This window comes from Taudactylus pleione, unplaced genomic scaffold, assembly GCF_031769625.1.
Source record: "Taudactylus pleione unplaced genomic scaffold, aTauple2 ptg000397bl, whole genome shotgun sequence".
Lineage (NCBI taxonomy): Eukaryota > Metazoa > Chordata > Amphibia > Anura > Myobatrachidae > Taudactylus > Taudactylus pleione.
In genome coordinates, this window is record NW_028284799.1 from 6,492,476 (window position 1) to 6,507,049 (window position 14,574).

The 14,574-nt window shown below is 38.9% G+C and overlaps 1 protein-coding gene across 1 annotated transcript in view; it reads left to right on the forward strand.

Moving 5' to 3' along the window:
* The first annotated feature begins 5,480 nt into the window (after nt 1-5,480).
* Nucleotides 5,481-14,574, forward strand: part of UNC45B (unc-45 myosin chaperone B) — a 32,137-nt gene continuing 23,043 nt past the window's right edge. Inside the window, exons 1-5 of the mRNA XM_088446383.1 lie at nt 5,481-5,587; nt 8,036-8,197; nt 10,472-10,508; nt 12,577-12,752; nt 14,029-14,118. Coding sequence (XP_088302509.1) covers nt 5,576-5,587; nt 8,036-8,197; nt 10,472-10,508; nt 12,577-12,752; nt 14,029-14,118 — 477 coding nt within the window. The 5' untranslated portion in view covers nt 5,481-5,575. The remainder of the gene's footprint in view (nt 5,588-8,035; nt 8,198-10,471; nt 10,509-12,576; nt 12,753-14,028; nt 14,119-14,574) is intronic.

The following is a 14,574-nucleotide window of genomic DNA, read 5'->3' on the forward strand; positions in this document are numbered from 1 at the left end:
ATTTGATTAGGGGAATATGCAAATTATACATGATTTGACACTGATTTATAAATTCATTAATTTTGGCTTGGAGGCCGATCTCTATATTTTTAAGCTAAGTTTAGCTGTTTAATTCATTTGATAGAGGTCAGGGTATCACTTCCTGGGAGGAGGTATAAAAATTCACAGCTGCTCTATTAGTAACAGGTACAGCCTGCTGAACCAGCTAATCTTTAGCTCCTGTTGTGAAGGACTGGAATGTAAGTAAAATTAGCATTTATGTTTAAACTTTGAGACTCTATGCAAGATACAGCTAATGGCAATATTGGTATTTATGTTTTTTCTATCAACTATGTTAAATATATGCAATTTTGACTATATTGTAATATATGAAGAGGCTGCTATATATATTTTTAATGATAAGTTTTTCTAAAGGCCATCTACTATTAACTATCTGAGTTTGCTTGGTATAAACTGGGGTTATTTGAGTTATATTATATTTGATCATTTTAAATAGCATTAAAATTATCAAACTGAGTAGCTACATCTGTTTTTGCCTATATGAGCTACATTATATTAGAATATTCCCAAATGGCATTTTATCATCAGTTAGAGTAGCTATATTTGTCTCTACCACTAATTTAGTTTAAGTAGAGACAAATTAAATAGTGTATTATCACTTAATCATTAAATAAATGAATTGCTATATATGTTATGTCTTTTTATAGGCAAATTTGCACACTTTTGCATCCTGTTCATGAAGTTTAACAATCTGTCAAGTGAATTGTGGTGGCTTAAAGCATTCCATCTCCCAAACATTGTAGCGGGATCATTGGGTTATTGTGGTGTGATCCCGTCTGGTTACAAATAGAACTGTGGGTTTATTGCTACAATGGTATGTATAGGAAATTTCCTTTATATGTAGTTTATGCTATATCTCTAGTTCATGTTTAAAAACTGTTCTAGATATTGTTAAATGTTTTTTACATGTTATGCCCTGCACTTCTACACCTGTTTATCTTTGTTTTTGAAGATGTACCCCTGCTGAAGTTCCGTTAAGGAACAAAACGCATTGGGTTCTCCATTTATTGTATGCTTTCGCTGCATGTAAAGAATTTTTTTATGTTATTAAAATTCTACATCTTTTAAATAAGAAAGTGTCTTCCATTTACTGATAGTGGCCATTGTGGCCCTTTTTCCGGGTGTGTTTTGGTGTGAGGGTGTCTTTCAGTGAAAACTGCAAAGAATTATCGTGTATCAAAAAAAGAACAGTTCATCTACAATCCCTACAATGGAGAAACAAGAGTTTTATAATAACAGCACTTCTAAGTGAAAAAGGACATTTCATCCCATCTCTTGATATTGGACTGATCATTTTTATGGTTACTTATTATTTTTCAGTAAAGTGTATGGAATTTGGGTTTTCATATAAAAGGTCTGTCTCATTTAAATTATAAGCGCCCTTTTATTCTCCTTTTGTTTTTATATATATATATATATATATATATATACACATTTTGCAATAACATTTTGCAATAAATAGAGGTTTAACATAATCATGGCCATGGTTATGGGCTTACCCACCATATCCAGGTAACCTCTGTAGGGTAGGTCCCTAACATACAGGGGTTCAAATCCAGGATGCAGGACACCCCCAAACCAGCTCAGCCGAGCCACCTCAGGGCAGCGCTCTAATAAGAAAGGTGAAGTGAAAAGTAAGATAGATAAGAGCAGCTATAGCTGCATCTATAGAGTAGAAATGTGGAATTACATATATAATAAACAAACAGTAAAAGTGTTAACATGGCAAAAAAGGGAAATGTGTTATAATGCGATGCCCTGAACCAAAGCAATCCAGGGGACCCATGCCCCAAAAATCAACCCAAAGCTACACTACAGTGTATAAATTGTAGGACTTACCTATAATGTGCTTAGTACAAGTGTGTATTGACAATGCCAGACTCCATGATCTAAACCAATGGGGGCAGGGTGCTAGTCCAGGCTGAAGGTGTCTCGTGCCTTCAGGTGGGCAAAGAAGCACCCTAAATGGAATATATGGGAAAGGGGTCCTAGACTGCACACCCTGAATATATAAAATGGTAGGTGTTACCTGTTGAGACTGTTAATGCAGACACAAAAAAAATCACAGATGCACAATTCCAATTACTATTTCACCTTTCTACTCTATATATGCAGCTGTAGCTGCTCTTATCTATCTTAATTTTCACTTCACCTTTCTTATTAGAGCGATGCCCTGGGGTGGCTCGGCTGAGCTGGTTTGGGGGTGTCCTGTGCCCTGGATTTAAACCTCTGTATGTTAGGGACCTACCCTACAGATGTTACCTGAATATGGTGGGTAGGCCCATAACCTTGGCCATGATTATGCTAAAAACCTCTATTTATTGCAAAATGTATTTATAGAATTAGTAATTGGAGTTGTGCATCTGTGATTTGTTTTTTTGTGTCTGCATTAACAGTCTCAACAGGTAGCACCTCCCATTATATATATTCAGGGTGTGCAGTCTATTACCCCTTTCCCATAGATACTGCCGGCTGGCCACAGAGACAAGCAGCGGGCAGCCAATGCATCATCAGATAAGTGTTGACAGCGGCGGCTGAGAGAGGTGGGGCTGATGACGTGGGGGGATGGGAGAGGGAGTGGACGATGCAGGACTGAGGTGACACAGGGTGACAGGGCTGGGGAATGATGCTGAGACCCACAGGGGCCGTGGGAATGAGGCTGAGAAACACACAAGGGCAGACAAACTGGGGCTGGAGAATAAGGCTGAAAGAGGTACACTGGGGTGGAGAATGAGGCTTGGAGACACTGGGGCTGGGGGAATGGTGCTGAGAGACACACATTTGTTATATTTCTACATAAACAGGCATCTTCCAGACAATGTGATCTACTACAGGAATAGTGAATACTGGGGGAATGGTGCTGAAAGACACACACTGGGGCTGGAGGAATGGTGCTGAGAGACGCACACTGGGACTGGGGGAATGGTGCTGAGAGACACACACTGGGACTGGGGGAATGGTGCTGAGAGACACACACTGGGGCTGGGGTAATGGGGCTAAGAGATACACACTGGGGAATGAGACACACTGCTGCAGGGGGAATGAGGCTGAGATATACTGCTGCAGGGGGAATGAGGCTGAGATACACTGGAGCTGGGGGAATGAGGCTGAGAGCCACAGGTGGACCAGGGGATGGAGAGCCACTGGTGGACCAGGGGATGGAGAGCCACAGGTGGGACTGGGGATGGAGAGACACAGGTGGGCCTGGGGATGAAGAGAGACAGTCGTGGGGATGGAGAGACACAGTGGGTCCTGGGGATGGAAAAATGCATGGGGTCCTGGAGAGACATATGGGGTTATGGAAAGAGAAAATGGGTCCTGGAGATGAAGGGACAGAGGGAGCCTGGAGAACCACAGTGGAGCCTGGGGATGGAAACATGTAGGGGTGTCTGGAGACACAGAAATTGTATGATCAGGGAAATTAATTTTGCCCTGCACAAAAACTTCTGCTACTGTAGGTTATGATGATGACATTAGCTATATTTCTACATAAACAGGCATCTTCCTGACAATATGATCTTCTACATGAATAATGAATACTGGATGAAGACACTGCCCAGTGAGACTCAAATTCTTCAGAGGTTCCCTGTTGCAGAAAAAACACCATATAGGTAAGAAAAGATTTTCAAACTGACTGGCCTGTACCTAGTGCAGAGGGATGGGGGGCCCCAAATAAAAGGGTATTATTCACCCAGATTTCTATTGCCAGAAATGCTCCCCTCAGTGGCTTGCAAAAGCCTCTCCACGCATTAAGATGAGGGAGTATCCTGCCCTCCTCCACAGACACCGAACCCCTCAACGGACCCACCTTCTCAACACACCCACCACCATTAGGGCTGCTTCCAGAAATTTCCCGGGCTGGTTTTCCATCCCAATCTGCCCCTGATCACAGATGACTTCATTAGTACCTCAGTCAATTTGATTTACTCACCTGTGCTCAACCATGGATATCTATAAATCCTGAACTGTTGGGGTGGCTTGAGGACTGTGTTTGGGAACCTCTGGTATGCTAGTGTCGCTGACTAAAATGCATCTCAAGCTTAGAATATGCAAGGAAATTTACTAATATACTATTTTTGCATTCAGCTTTTTTCAGTTATCATTTATTTTCATTTTGCACTTAACTGCCTCAGCCCCAATGTACCTGTTTGCATGAAGCAGATGATTGAGTACATTTCTATGGTGGCGATTCCAAAAGTTCAAACTGTAGCTTCTTATCATAGGGCCTGATTCACTACCGTACACAACTGCGATTATGCACACAATCAGCCGATTTTTCATTCTGTGTATGTATCGCAGTGGGCGTGACGGCCACTGTGATTGGGACTGCGATCGCATAGGCTATGCAGACCCATCGCAGAGTGATTTACAGGAAGCACTGTTTGTGGGTGGTGACGGGGGGGTGGTAGGGGAAACGCAGGCATTCGCACGCCCTTGCAGGGGTGAGCATAAATTAGGCACTGTAATGCCATACGCAGTGTGAGGTCTCATAGCATGCGTGGTTGTTAGCAATTTCTCGATTGTACCGAAGGTTTCGCTATTCTGCCAAGTATTACGGATGTATGCAATGTAAAGTGGGCGTCCTTATGTAGTGTTGAGTTTGTAATGCGATCTCAATGGATTAGCATGCTAATGAACTGCGTACGGAATATTGCGATCCGAAATGAATCAGGCCCATAGACCGGTACTTGGCTGATCTGGATGGAATTCAGGCTAACTGCATTGTACATAGATGAAAAATAACATTATAGGGCATATTCTGAGTTGGAAGCTAAGCAAATAAAAAACAAAACATTTTGACTGTTGACTTTTGTATTCCCTATTTTTTTTTGGCCTCTGAAAACTTTGTCTTGTCTACAAAAGCCACCATTTTGCTCTAAAAACACATGCAATGGAAATCTAAGTGCACTTGCGCAAATCCAAGAACACCATGGGTTCAAATCTGCTTACGCACTGCTTTGTAAATTACCTCCATAAACATTGCTTGTGGTAATAGAAATGGTGTAAAAATGAAGTTACACAACAGGAAAATAATAATCCACAGTGAATCAGCCGCTGTCTAATGATATGGGCTCAGTGCATGTTCCAGAAGCTGCCACACTTTTCTAAAAGTGACAGCTGCTCTGGATCATCTCCCACTATATCAACTTCATTCTTGCTGTAGTCCAAGTGGTCAGCTTTCTGTCACCTCCTTACATGGCAGGGCAGGTTGGCTTACTCACTGTAACAGGGGGGGCATCTGCTGCTACTTCACAAAGTTTTCAAACTTTGAATATTCTTTATGTTAGTAGCATAAGTGCCAAAGATTAAATTCTTATTTGTGTAGCTCTAATTTAACACTGTAACTGTATGTGTCTTATCTCTAACATTTTGAACATTTGTTTACCAGAGGATCCCCCTGTGCCTGTCTGGAGGACCAGCATTCCACAGAATAGACCATTTCATTCACTTCTATATATAACACAGAAGGCACAAACTGAGAAGTACAGAGGAGAGGAGAAGTCTGCAACATCATATGCCGCTCAAGGTACGTTTATATGCTCAGGTAACAATACAAAGAGGGAGATTTATAAAATATTGGAGAAGGATAATGTAGAGACGTTGCCTATGCCAACCAATCAGCATCTGTCTTTTAAAATGTCAGTTAGAAGCTGATTGGTTGTTCTCTCTCTCCAATGTTTAATAAATCTCCCCCAAAGATTTCTAATGCTTACGGTGACAATATATATCAGGAAACTTACTGGAGTATGTCCATCAGGTGTATTGGGGTTATCCTAAGAATATTCTTTATAGTGAAATGTTGCCAATACGATATTACACACCAAACACAGAAAAAAACTAAACACAGACACAGAATAAATCTGTCACTCCTGGCACTGGTATCTTAAATACTGTTTGAAAAAATGAGTCAATTCACAATAAATCAGGAATAAAAATAAAGAATGTCAAAATAATAATAAACTCAGCAGCAAGTGATTTAAGCCAGTTTGTACGCAATTTATTCATGAATTGGCCTATTTGTAACAGATTCCTTTTTATATTTTTATCTATATATTAAAACAATTTATTACTGTTATACAGGTCTTCTGTTTGCCTAAATAGGGAGCAGATTATTGCAATACACACATTTTTTTCCAATCTGTTTAATACTTAGCGCAGTGATATTCTTTTCGTTAGTTTGACACACCAAACATAGATCCTCATTTTGTCATCATGTTATATACAATCATATGGAATAACAAATAAATATGTGATTGTGAATAGATAAATATTTTCAAAAAAGGCTACCACTAAGTACTGTTTGACTATTTTTCCTCAAACATGTCATTTTGTGACTATATTATTGAATAATCCTTTTATCCAATCATTTTAACCCTCTATTTTTTGTATTTTCTGTGTGGAAATGGTGTTTTTTCCCCTCATTGCCTGATTTGGTCAAAGTCTATATTTTTTTTGCTGGCATTTAGAACTGTGTTAAAGTCCTCATTCCCTCTGGCTTTAATGTTAAAGAGGGGTTTATAGTCATTGACAGAACTTATGTATAGTGTCTATGATTCCCAGGTGTGAAAGATGCTACATTGTAGTACAACAAAACAACTGCTCTGATAATACATTTGTATTTCATTTGTTATTACTCAGATTGCAATTTATAATAATTGTATATACTTATACATATACAACAAGAATGTCTTTTATTAAGCACCCTATGTTCAACTGTATTGGCCTGTATAGGCCTAAAGCTGCATTCTACATAGAAAGAAATTACACGCGTACGCGTTTTATATGTTTTCTTGAGTTAGTGTGTGTTTGTCTCTGCTAGCAACCAATCAGCTTCTTACTGCCACTGCTGCGGTAGAACCACGAGTGTGTTGGATAGAAAGGCATAGCATGACATTGTAAGGTATATGTGTTGCCCAGTAAATAAATTATAACACCTCCATTTTCTCTAGACTAATGCATGGCGATTAATTAATTTGCCAGTTTATTCATTCCTTCATACAAGTTCTTCTTTTTACAATTGGTGCTAAAAACCTGTAGATACTATAGACTTATATAAGCCGGGCATGTCAGTTATTACATTAGACTACTGTGATTACGTACGATTGATGATAGCACAACCATACCACAGTGTAGTCTGTACAGGATCCTTCACAAGTGACTGGAAACGGGTTGTAGTAAAACTATTCATAGTAAAGTAGTAAATGTATTTTATCGTAATATGTATTTGATATATTATGTAACACACCATGTATATAAACATCAAGGAGCTGAAATCAATTAGAAATGTATGTTTGCCACAGACTGGAACAAAGACAGGTGGCAGTGACACATGGCCCCCAATGTGACCAGCTACTTCCCATATATGGCCAACAGTCAGTCATCTGGACAGACATTGCTGTTTGTAGAAACAAATGAATAGTGTGAAGAGCATTTAACAGACCCCATGTCACAGCATGTCACAGCACCTGTCCAACATAGTCTCTGTTCAACTGTTCATGCTGATGGAATATATTAATCTATAACGTGTCTGAAGAAATAATAATGTACGAAATGTCAGAAAAGACAATTCTGTCATGCAATAGTGGAACATTTTTTTTTATTAATCACCTGCTGAATTTACAGCAAAATATTCTTCTACTACAGTATAGCCTGCACTGGAAGGATATCTGATCCCTGATAACATAGAGACCATGGTCATCCAGCCAGCTGCTGCATTCAGTGCACATCTCCTATGATACACTGGGGGCAGAAATGAAATTAGGTGGGCTATGTCATGTTAGACAATCCCTTACAAAATAGTTATAGGTGTTACTTAAAATTAGTAGCAATTACGATAACAAATTTGTATACTAAACATTCGCAATGTAGAAATATGGGTTTACATGAACACATTTTTACAGTTTTAGTGAATTATAATCATTGTATATGCTAACATACTGCTATATTTATAGCATGATCATGTTTCTTTCTGCAGATGGAAGATCCAGTTCAACTTAAAGAAGATGGAAACAAGTACTTCAAAGCAAACGACTATGATCAGGCTATTGATTGCTATAGCAAAGCCATAAAACTGATCAGTGATAAGAAGATGTTAGCTGTTCTGTTCCGTAATCGATCAGCCTGCTATCTTAAAAAGGTGTGTTACTCGGATCTTGTTGTCAAACATACAACAGTTTTTGTTATTTTTGTAGAGTACTAAAATAATTGTCATCATAAATAATTTTTCTAGTTAAGATAAGAATGTGTTCAGAGATGTTTCCCTTCATGAGCACAACTATCAAATATTCAGTTCTCATAAGCTTCTGAAATTTGTTTGTCAATATTATTTATTAGAATCTCTTATTTATATCATATATAAGGCAACTCGTGCCATACATACCTACATTTTCTTGCTTTGGGAGAACTGGGGAGAGTGAGGTGGAAGTGGGGGGGGGGGCTGGCACAGTAAATTACCCCATAACACCCCCACACCACACAACGTTATGCTAAGGGGTCATGATGAGGCGAGACTCATCAAATTATGTCACAATTCCAACAACCCACCCATTTCACTAGAGCGTGAGAGGATGTGGTGGGTTGTTCACTCTCAAAGGAGCTCAAAACTTACTGGAAATTCTGCGAGTGTAGGCAAGTGTCACTTGTACTGTAGTCTGTGCACCCCTGGATAATGTGGATGATGGACAAAAACAAGAAAAGAAGTGTTATTGCTTCCAACCTTTCAAACTGAATTCATCCTGTAATAAATACATTATCTTAGCGCTGGACCTCAACACCAATATGTACAAAGTCTTAAACATATACAGATTGAGTCTCCCATATCCAAATATTCCGAAATACGAAATATTCTGAAATACAGAATTTTTTTGGCTTGACTGAGATAATGAATCCTTTGATTTTTGATGGTTCAATGTACACAATTTGTCTAAGACACAAATTATAAAAAATATTGTATAAAATTACTTCAGGCTGTGTGTATAAGGTGTACGGTATATGAAACATAACTGAATTTCATGTATGTACACAAACTTTGTTTGAGCCACAAAATTTTTGAAAATATTGAATAAAATTACCTGCAGGCTGTGTGTATAAGGTGTATATCACACATAAATGCATTCTGTGTTTATATTTGGGTCCCATTCCCAATATATTTCATTATGATATGCAAATATTCCAAAATACGGAATATTCCGTTATCCAAAATACCCCTGGTCCCAAGCATTTTGGATATCAGAGACTCAACCTCTATAGAATAAACCTTAACACTAGCTCACTTGAGGGGAGATTTACTAAGCTCTGGAAAGTGATAAATTGGAAAGTGATAAACTACCAGCCACTCAGCGCCTAACTGTCATGTCACAGGCTGTGTTTGAAAAGTGACAGTTAGGAGCTGATTGGTTGGTAGTTTATCACTCTCCAATGTATCACTTTCCAGAGCTTAGTACATCTGCCCCTTGGGGAGAGATGTATTAAACCTTAAGGTGGGCATACATTATGCAAATATCAGCCTGATCTATAAATTATTGACAGATCGGGCTGATAATTGCATAGTGTATGGCAGAGCCGTAACTAGACATTTTGGTGCCCTGTGCAAAAAGAGCATTGGCACCCCCCTACCCTATTTTTCAAATAGGTACATAAGACGCGCATCCGAAAAAGGGCCATAGCCTCATGGGGAAGGACCAGGGAAGAGATAGGGGCGGCTAGGAGATGCTGGGGATAAAATAAGAGGAAGCTACAAGTGAGAATAATAATAAACAGAAAATTGACAGGCCCAAACAGTGCCCCATGCTCTGCGGTGCCCTATGCCATGGCACAGGTCGCACTACCCTAGTTACGGCCATTTGTATGGCCACGACCAATCAGCGATTATTGTATGGTCAGGCATTAAAATCTTCCAACATGCCCTACTGATTTAATAATTAGTCTGCCTTATTTGGCAATGTATGCTCTGCTGCAGCCAACCAACTGACATTTCCCCTGCTCCCCTGATATCTGCTGGGTTTTAGCTTGTCAGATAAAATGTCTGTCGGTCTGACACACATGTTATCTGTCAGTGTATGGCTAGCATTAGAAAGAGATAAAGTGGAGAAGTTGTCCATAGAGGAATGGGTATGGGATGCCAGCGCTCGGGATCTTGGTGGTCAAAACACGACGCCGGCATCACGATCGCATTAAGATACCAATACCTGTTGGTAGGTATCCTAATCCCTCCCTGGTGCCCTTCCATAGCAAGCTATCAGCTTCTAACTCATTTTATAGACAGTGCTACATAAATGATAGCTAGAAGCTGATTGGTTGCTATGGGCAATTTCTCCACTATAGCTCTCTTTAAGGTTTGATACATTTCCACTTTATCTTATTGTTTCATTATGTTTCTATTTGATTCAAGTTCTGTCTTCTGATTCCATAGGAAAACTATATTCAAGCAGCAACAGATGCAACTAAAGGTGGGTTAGCTCAACAGTAAATTTTGTATAAAGTAGTGATTACATAAATGTCTTCTATTGTTGTCCTGCTCATCTCTGTCTGGAACGCTGCCATGCACTGTTCTGTGATCTAGCACTGTCTGGAATAACTATACATTTTAGGTTATTGTTAGTCCACAAGATCTACCAATCCGCCACTTCTACTGCAACGCCTGCAAGATTATAGGCAAGCGGTCTAGTGTGGGCGATTACATGTCCCATAAACCCCCTCTTGGTTAGAAATATTGGTGAATTTGAAAAGGCTGTATGTGGCATACTATGCCAGTGCGTGCTATATGCCCAGTATAACATATATACTTGTTTGTTATGAGGAGATACCTAGCCCTTCTGGATTGCTTGGTGGGTGGTGTAGGTGCATTTCTTACTACCACCTACATTTTATGTACCCCTAGGTCTGCCACTCTAGGCTAATGCAAGTTGCAGGTATAGTGGACACTGAACTATTGAACGTGCATTCAGGGTGTAAATGCGTCTAATTTAAAATGAGCCACAATATGTATGTGTGTGTGTATATATATATATATATATATATATATATATATGTGAATGTGATTAAAATAATCCTGCAAGTTTCCCTTTATATGCATGCCTACAGTGCATTTTTTCCAAATGGAAGTTCTGTATTACTTCACTGCTAATATTCATTTAGTCATTTTACTGTAGTAAAATATAATAGTACAACAACCATATAATTTGAACAAACCCTATGAGTAGTTAGTCATAAATTATAGGAAGAGTGCCAGAAAGCCTGTTTTAGCTAATTCTTCTATATATCAAAAGCTCAGTCAGGTTTGTATTTCATTAATTTAAATTACAACTGGTGATTGTATTTGCCTCATTCGTGGGCTACAGAAAAGTGAGTAAACAGTGTGGATCATTACAAAGCATAAACAATGCAGAGGCAAATGTAACTACATAGGTGCATGCACTAGACCGCCATCTGCTGGATGCCTTGCAGACTTTTAGTCTATGGCAAAAGTTCTACTAGTTCTAACTCATGTGACCAATACTAATTAGTACTTTCAGCTTTTACTTCTTATTATACCTAATATACTGCTAGATAACTCAACCGACTCATGACTGAGAGGGTATGTTGGGGCTACCTATATTAACTTTACATTTTTTATCTTTTTCTGCCCCTATATTAATAATGTACTTTAGATGTGAAATTTAAAGAGAGTAAAATATGTAGAGATCAGCGGTTCAGATTTGACTTGGTTCTTTTTACCAAATTAGTGCAGGTTCGGATTTATCTTATTGACTATCCAGAACACGTGAGAGCCAGATAGCCAGTCCGAACATAAACAAGTAAAACCAGACTACTTATCTATAAAAATACATCCTAATGAAAGTAGACCCTCCAAGGTCAAGCAAAAATCTGTCCATTTTAGGTGACTAAAATGATATGTATCTGCTGAGTATTTACCCTCTGAGGTTACTTGGAATATCTAGTCCTGCAAAACAAAATGTTTTCTGCACTTTTTGCTGCTACCTTAAATTCTGCAGTTTAGAAAATGTATCCGTAACAGAACATGCAGCTGGTAATTCCAATAGCTGTATGGTCAGATCTTGTCTAAAATAAATACAAAACATGACATTGTTATATACATTGTTATTTTTGTTCTATACTGCTTCATTAACTGCTGTGTTAATGATGCCTAGAACATGTAAAAAAATATATATATATATTGCCTGAGTTGCTTATATAAATTAGTGATTGTAACAACAATGAAGTGTTAAATCAGCCTGTTATAAAAAGTTAATGTGCTATATATTATATGTCTACATAATGTATTAACCTTTTTGTAATTAAATATTTTAGAACATCAAATAGTATCATAAATTTTAAAACAACAAATTATAACAAATTATCTCAGGTCAAGATTACACCTTCTTTATTACTCTTATATTTAGTGATCTAAGTTTTCTAATAAACAACATTAGTAATAATTTATATACATAATTTTTTCACCTTTAATTGATTGGGTAAATAAACAGCTGAAAGACAGGTGTCTTGCTTAAATTGCAGCTATTGATGTGGATGCATCGGACATAAAGGCCCTGTTCAGACGCTGTCAGGCACTGGAGAAACTGGGGAAGTTGGACCAAGCATTTAAGGATGTTCAGAGATGTGCAACACTGGAGCCAAAGAATCGAACATTCACAGAGACTCTCCACCGCCTGGGCGGCGACATACAGGAAAAGGTGAGACCAAGTGGGGACTACACCCCAACACTGTACTATCATCCGGTGCTGGTGCTATGGGAGTGAGAGCTTCTGTTGCAATGGCCCCATCTTAGTTCAGAGACATTAATGGTTGTTTTGCTATTATGAAAGGACCATCCAATGTAAGAGGGTTGTTATATTACTCAGTTATTGGCAGAATTAATAAACTCTCTTTACGTGACCTTATTTATACATTATCAACAGCTGCAGAGTATTGCTTAATAACAGACTGAGCATAGCTAGGTACACTTATAGTAGAGTTCTTAGGTGTAAAATAGAACAGAAACTGGATTTTAAATTGTCTCCAAATTACACACGTTAACAAAACAAATCACAAAACAGGTCGTACATGAGGTGCAGCCAAAGGCTAGAGTCCTCATTTTACCTTCAGCTTCTATGGAGGCCTCCTCCTGCTGCTGTCTGAATGATTTGAGCAGTATATTTAACCGGGATGGGACCAATGGAATGGCAATCCCAATATTATAGACAGGGGTCCCTAAGGGCCCTTTCCATTCTGCCAAAAGTAGAAAAATAAGACAGAAGCACAATTTTAAAATCAGTCTGTCTTTATTACATGTGTCATTGTTCTGTGTTTGAAGATTGTTATGATAAAAGTGCACCAAGATATGTAATGTCCTACAGAAGTGCACCTGGAAGATGCAAAATGCATCTCCCAGGTGGGGAACATAAGGCTTTGCATTCTCCAGCGAAAGCAGGGAACACACCTGTAAATGTGACCAAATAATCACAACCTGCAAAATGAATCTCGTCAGTCGTCACTTCAGTGTAGGTAATATTCATGCTCCTAAACATCTGCAGTTAGCAAAGAGTATTCTCAATCCATCCATTTTCCACCATCGACTACATACCACTGTCACAGATGCCACCATTGTGGTCTATAAACCAATGCACTTTATTGTAAAAACCTAAACCTGTCATGGCAATTTTTGCGGACCTTAACTTACCTTTTATATTTTTGTATTATTATAATAATTATTTTATGTATTACTTTAAAAGTTGTTACTTGAATTGAAATGTTCTGGCCCCCAGGCTAGCATTGCTGTACCCTACAAACTGCTTCTCAACAATGATTAACAACGATGATGGCATTTTCAGGCATGTGTCCCTAGCATTGTGTATTACTGACGGCAATATTTATTATAATGCGTAGTAAGTACTGTAAAGACATTTGTATTGTGTGGCATTGTTAAGTGCAGAGCCTCTGTCTAGTCCCATCTTTCCCTCTGTTTCACAGCTTCGTGTTCAGTTCTCCACGGACTCTCGGGTTCAGAAGATGTTTGACATTCTGCTGGACCCAAACTGTGAAAAAGAAATGAGAGACAAGGTAAAATAATAAAACATTTTTACCATTTCTGAAATTACACACAATGCACCTACACATACATATGTAGAGAAGTGATCTGGACATGATAGAGACAGGTAAGATATATGTATAACCTGTGTAATTCATGAGTGTCCCAGTTTATGGTAAGCCTATAAACCGGGATATAGGCTTACCATACATGAGGAGGGCAACCAGGCAAGATCTTGTTTATTCTGAGTGCCGGTCATTTCTGGATATACAGATATACATTATAAGATGAAGTCTTATCTATGACGAGACACGTTTGGGGCGAGCCTGGGACGGTGATTTGCACCAGCACTGTGTGAGGACTCCGTGAAACACCGTAGCGATACATCCATTACGCGCTAATGGTGGCTGCTGAAAAGAACCTCCGCTGGGCAGGGGTGTATCTAGGGGTCAGAGCACCCCTGGCAAAATAATGGACAGGCGCCCCCC